Source organism: Aquila chrysaetos, chromosome 15 (assembly GCF_900496995.4).
Source record: "Aquila chrysaetos chrysaetos chromosome 15, bAquChr1.4, whole genome shotgun sequence".
In the NCBI taxonomy this organism is placed as follows: Eukaryota; Metazoa; Chordata; class Aves; order Accipitriformes; family Accipitridae; genus Aquila; species Aquila chrysaetos.
The window spans coordinates 18263117-18269117 of NC_044018.1; the positions used below are offsets into that span (position 1 = coordinate 18263117).

At 47.6% G+C, this 6001-nt stretch overlaps 1 protein-coding gene across 1 annotated transcript; it reads left to right on the plus strand.

Annotated features, from left to right (window-relative positions):
• The first annotated feature begins 276 nt into the window (after positions 1–276).
• Positions 277–5568, plus strand: CMPK2 (cytidine/uridine monophosphate kinase 2). The gene is made up of 5 exons (XM_030037961.2): positions 277–381; positions 518–632; positions 1416–1617; positions 2784–3017; positions 4765–5568. The coding sequence occupies exons 1-5, from the start codon at positions 286–288 to the stop codon at positions 4883–4885; spliced, it is 768 nt and encodes a 255-aa protein (XP_029893821.1). The 5' UTR covers positions 277–285; the 3' UTR covers positions 4886–5568.
• Positions 5569–6001: the final 433 nt, after the last annotated feature.

Below are 6001 nucleotides of genomic sequence, written 5' to 3' on the forward strand. Positions count from 1 at the left end.
CTGGAGGGGGCGGATCCCGAGGCTGAGACCGGACTATTTCACTTTCACTTCCCGCCCGTCCACGCACGGAGCCATCGCCCGCGGGGGCCAGCGCCGCTGAAGCGGGGGCGGGGAGCCGGGAGCCGGGCGGGGCGGGGGGGGAAGGCAGCAAACCCGCCCGCCCGCCCAGCCGCAGCCCTGGCCCGCCGTCCCTTTCCCCGCAGACAGCCGCTTCCCCGCCCGCCGGGCTCAGTTTCGTTTTCCGCCGCCGCCCGCCCCCCTCCGCTCCGCCGGCTCCGGGCGGCGATGCTGCGGCTCTGCCCCCCGGGGCCGCCGGGCCCCCAGCCCCTCCGCCGGGTCCTGCCGCCCGCCGCCCCCGCCGTCCGCCGCCGCCTGCGGGAGGTGAGCGCCCGCCGGGGCTTGCGGGGGGGGGGGGGGTGTGCGGGGCCGGGGGGGGGCCGCGGTTTGGCTCTGGCAGCCTCGGAGGCAGGCAGCCGGGGCGGCGGGCGGGCGGGAAGGGTCACGTCTCTGCTTGCAGTGCGCGGCGCGGATCCCGGAGGCCGGAGCGGTCCTCGACCTGCTGGAGCAATGTCCCGAGCACCAGAGGAAGGGGAGTTTCCCCGTCGTCGTTTTCGAGGGGCTGGATGCCACAGGTAAGGGCAGCGCATGGTTGGAGAGCCGCAGGCGAGAGGCGGTCGGGAAGAGCAACCGGGAATGGGTCTCAGCCGGGCGGTAAGGCTTACGGATTCAAAGCGTCCCGGAAAAGTGGGACAGGTTTGCAAGAATTAGGAATACCAGCCTGTCGTCTCTTACTTGTAAAAGATCAAACAGTCCATGCTAATTTTCGTTCAGTGGATGAACTCCTTATCTCCGTAAATTAAAGACTATAAAGAGCGGAGTGCTGGAAATTAAATTTCTCGTGCAGATGATGGAACACGCTTTTACCGGAGAGCCTTCAAATAAACGAACTAGAGTAGTGGTAGTGTGGGAAACTGGCAGCAGTTTGTCTCAGAGTGAAATACTAGTTGCCTCCACATAACTTTGTTTTCTGACTTTTCAGTTAAAGGGAATTGAAAATCCCCTCTAAAAAGAAAGGATTGGGTGACAGCGTGGCAACATCCACATGAACTGTGACCTAGAAAAACGTTGTAAATGGATATATAGAGAAATTGCCATGCATTTAAGGGAGTGAAGACTGAAAGCTGGCAAGAGGGAGGGGTGGAAGGCCCTGGGAGTAGGAAGTGGAGTAACAATTCCTGCAACCAGGCTCGTAATCATTTCCCACTGAAAACCTTATCATGACACACCCAGGTCACATAGTCAGGTGTCAGAACATGGGCTCCAAGTGAACAGATAGGAGCATTTTTCAGTTTTTAAAACTCAGTTGTATCTGATATGTAATATAACAAATGTTTCCTTCTGTAAATGAAATGCAGGCAAAACCACTGTAACCCAGTCTGTTAAGGACACCCTGAATGGCGTTCTGCTAAGGTCCCCACCAGCTTGCATCAGCCAGTGGAGGACAATATTTGATGATGAGCCAGCACCCATTAAGAGAGCATTTTATGCTGCGGGCAACTACATTCTTGCTTCAGAAATAGCGAAAGCATCCACTCAGGCACCTGTGATCATTGACAGGTTTGTATATTTAAGAATTCCTCTTATATCAGTGCCGTCATACAGTTGTTCAGTGTTACAAGCAGAAGTTGTCAATGATAGTCTCTGGGTTTCTTCTTTTTTCTTTTTTTTAAGTGCTACCTTGCAGATAGTCAGATGAATGTTAAATCAGTATTAAATCTTTTAAAGAATAATACTTATGATAACAGTAAGATGAGGGACTTCCACGAGTGTGATACTCATAACTGGCTTTAGGACATGTGAAAAGTGTTACATCTTCAGTGAGAAATTGCGGAGGCATGGACTGTGCAGCCTGAGCCAAACCAGGGATCTGCGACAAACCTGAGGAGAACGAGGGCTGCTGATCATGGCTATCTCTAAGATGCGTCTGAGATACGGGTGAATTAGAATGACCGGGTTTTAGGCAGACTTACTCTTTGAAGATGGAAAGCCGGAAATATGCATCCCACTTTTGGGGGTTTGTTTATGTCACTTCTTGTTTTGACTAACTGTGTAGGCAGCTTTCAGTATTACTCTTAAGAAAGAAACTCTAGATGCACTTTGAAACCCCTGGCTTGTTTCAGTTGATGTACTGTAGCCTCCCCCCACAACACACATATGCAGAAGTTGTTTGCATGGGTGGGAGTGCTATTTTTAACCAGCCGCAAAGCCACTGAAATCTATAAAATATAGTGCCTCATAGTGGTGGGACCATTAAATGCAAGTGAAATGCGTAACCATTAATGAGCTCTGTCTTCATTCCCCTGAGGTTGAAGACTGCATGTTCTCTACCAAATCTGTTGCATGAAGTAGGATGGGAACCACAAAAAGGGGACTCAGAGTACTGGGTTTTGACATATAATGTAACTCTTCTTTTGACCTCACTCATTATATGAGAAGACCTTCTCTTGATAGGAGTATCTGGAACACTCTTTGCATAATGTGTACCTTCTTCCGTATGTCTTAATTAATAATTCACAGCAATTCTGAATATTGCATTGAGTATTATCACTCTGTTAAGAAATAATGGATGGCACAGAACTATTCTTTACATTTCCCTTCAAAAATCAGCGTCACCTACCTCGTCGTTATTGCACTTGTCATTACAGTGACAACTGTCTTCTATATTACTGAAGAATTAGTGTCCTCTTTAAAATTTCTCTCTCCATTCTGTATTTTCCTGACAGATACTGGCACAGCACAGCTGCCTACGCAATTGCCACTGAAGTAGATGGGAAAGTCCAGGATCTTCCACCAGCTCACGATGAGGTGTACCAGTGGCCTGAGGATCTGCTTAAACCCGATCTTGTTCTTCTCCTTACTGTTGACCCTGAGGAGCGAGTCCAAAGACTTCAGCGTCGGGGGCTGGAGAAGACAAAGGAGGAAGCTGAGCTGGAAGCTAACACCTTGTTTCGCCAAAGGTACACTTTTTTTGTGGAATAAGAGGATGGAGGCAATCTTGGCTCCTGTGGGATCAGTAGCAAATGTCCCACTCACATTACTGGGACAAGGAATTCCTATGTCTAAGTTTTTGGGTTGGGTTGTTTTTGGAAAGGATTCATGGCTGACAAGGAGGCTAAATTCTGTCACTTCTGATTGAAAGTGTTTGCAGGTGAAGAACTTCATTCTCCTGCGAAGGAGGTTTGAGTTAAACTACTTGTATCTTGCTACTTGCTGCTTTTATTGTAGCACCTTTCTTACTGAGATCACAAAGGAGAGAAACCTAAAAATTCCAGACCTAGGAGGCAAGAAGTTGAAACACATAGCTTCCCCAGAAAAGTCTGGAATTGATCTCCAGATGAAGAGAATAAAATTTAGATCTCCTCTTGTAGATGTCTTTAGTTGTGCTAAGTGTCTCAGGTGCCAATATAGTCAGTACCTTCAAATGGAGCCTTCGAAGTGATTCAGTTCACCACCTGATTGTTGCTCAGTGATCTAAGCATAAGTATCTAGAGCCAACTGATACGATCTGAGACATCTGCATGAGGCTGGCAGATGTGATGAAGAACCTGTGGACACTTTCTGGACCAGCAACTGGAAGCTAAATGAGATGGTCCAGAGCATCTCAAACAGTACTAGATACATTTGCTTAAGCAACTGAATTACACCCTAGCTATCCTACTTCAGGGTGTGCTGAATTGCTGTCTAGGGTCTGCCAAATGTATTGATCAGATCACCATCATCTACAGTGGACACTTAAATACCTAGTGCTTGTGTAGATACCTCAGTCTAGACACCTGAATGTTTGGTGTCTGTATCTACAAATGCAAAGCTGAAATCTACCTCTAGGGTTTTAACATTTCTGGTGATGATATACCTTAAAAATATCCATTGCTTAATTCTGACAGAAACTCTGTGCGAACACACGGTTCATATAGTGGGACCTGCAGAGGGGTGGGTGAGCTAGGGAACATGCTGCCATTTAAGAATCTTTCATGTTCTAATTCTGTTACTTCTTCGTCCCGTCAGAAAGCCTTTGGTTGTTTCCACTTATTAATTATGTCAACCTGGATGTGAGAACATCCAGAATCTTGCTCGGTTCCTCTCATGACTTGTGGCCTGAATGTTTGGCATTATTAACTGTGGGACCGTAGAAAATGATATTCACATCCTCACAGGCTAAATGTGGGAGAGCTCTGCATTATGAGAAGGCTTATAGACTAAGCGAGGAGTTTTTCCTCCTGTATTTCATCCCAGTATTCATCTGGTTGGCAAAGTTGATCAGAGGAAAGGGTTGAACGATGTGTCAACTCTGTAATCCAGTCAGCGAGCACACCTACACAATGCCATGCCATATAGTTCAGAGACACCTTAGCAGGCTCCGAATAACTTAATTCAGGTGTTAGAAGCAGGCTGTCCACTGTACTGCTATACCAGACTGTACCCAGTGCCAAGCTGTAAAGAAAGAAATACTTTAATGCCATGCCATGTGAATATGGATAGAGCTCTGGGAAGCAGTGTCAAGGAAACTATGCATTCTGAGGCTCGCATTGTAATAGTTACTAATGGTTTATTGCTCTTTGCAGTAGATTTCGTTCTTAACTTCATATTAGATTTTTTTTTCCTTTGTCTCTGTAGTGTGAACACTTTCTTCTGAGACTGATGACTAATGCCATTTCACATCCCTGCAATTTGAAGTTTCATTTCTCTTGTTTTGTTTTTAAACAGAGTTGAAGAGTCATACAGGAGGATGGTGAATCCTGCATGCCAAGTGGTTGATGCCAGCCCCTCCAAGGAAGAGGTTCTCCAGACAGTGCTACAACTAATTAAGAAACACTGTGCTATGTGAAAGCAACTTCTGTGTAACAGCACTTCAAAGATACTTTTTAGTGCACTTAAAAGACACTCTTTATTGCCCCTCTGGGTTTGGTACCTGAAAATGCACTGTGATGGGTTTTGTCCCGCAGGAGAATCTTCTCTTTCTTCTGTCAACAGTTATCTGTGCAGGTTATCTGTTTCACTGCTGCCTACTGTACTTTTCTGTGTAAAGCAAAATACTACTCACGTTATTCAGCATTCTTAGTAAAGCCACAAACATACCACAGCCTATTGGGTCTGGCTGAGACGGAGCTGATTTTCCCCGTAGCAGCCCTCACAGTGCTGCGCTTTGCATTGGTACCTAGAAAGGTGTCGGTAACCCCCCAGTGCTCTGGCTACTGCCGAGCAGTGCTCGCACAGCGCCAAGGCTGTCTCTCCAACATTCCCCCTCACCAGTAGTCTGGGGGTGGGCAAGATCCTGGGAGGGGACACAGCCGGGACAGCTGACCCAAACTGACCAAGGGGATGTTCCATACCGTATGATGTCTGCTCAGCAATAAAAGCTAAGAGAAAGGAGGAGGAAGCGGGGGCATTCGTTACTTACATTGGTCTTCTGGAACAACCGCTACGAGTACTGAAGCCCCGCTTCCCGAGAAGCGGCCAGACATCGCCTGCTGATGGGAAGTAGAGAATAAAATCTTTTGTTTTCCTTTGCTTTTGCGTGCAACCTTTGCTTTTGCTTTATTAAACTGTCCTTATCTCGATCCACAAGCCTTTCGTTACATTTTCTCTCCCCTGTCCAGCTGAGGAGGAGGAGTGATAGAGGAGCTTTGGTGGGCATCTGGCGTCCAGCCAGGCTCAACCCACCACATACGGTCACGTACAAGGTACCTCAGAGCGCTCTCTGACACTATGACATTTCAAGATGCTATCGTGTCGCACCTTCATCGCCAGGAGAACCTGTTCCTGCATCCGTTGTGTACCAGAATTCACTGGACTGCAGCAGGAGCATCAGATGCCCAAGGAGAGGCTGGAATGTCATCCAGCAGTAAAACAATAAAATGATCCTAACATTTAGGCACAGGCAATCCAGTGGCCCAGTGTTGCTGGAATAGAGGATGAGCAGCTGCTGCTGTGATGGGCATCC

Excerpts from the sequence above, each read along its gene's own strand:
- CMPK2 (XM_030037961.2), top strand. The coding sequence starts at position 286 with ATGCTGCGGCTCTGCCCCCCGGGGCCGCCGGGCCCCCAGCCCCTCCGC. Across the intron at positions 382-517 it reads TCCGCCGCCGCCTGCGGGAG|TGCGCGGCGCGGATCCCGGA; the intron begins GTGAGCGCCCGC and ends CTCTGCTTGCAG. Across the intron at positions 3,018-4,764 it reads AACACCTTGTTTCGCCAAAG|AGTTGAAGAGTCATACAGGA; the intron begins GTACACTTTTTT and ends GTTTTTAAACAG.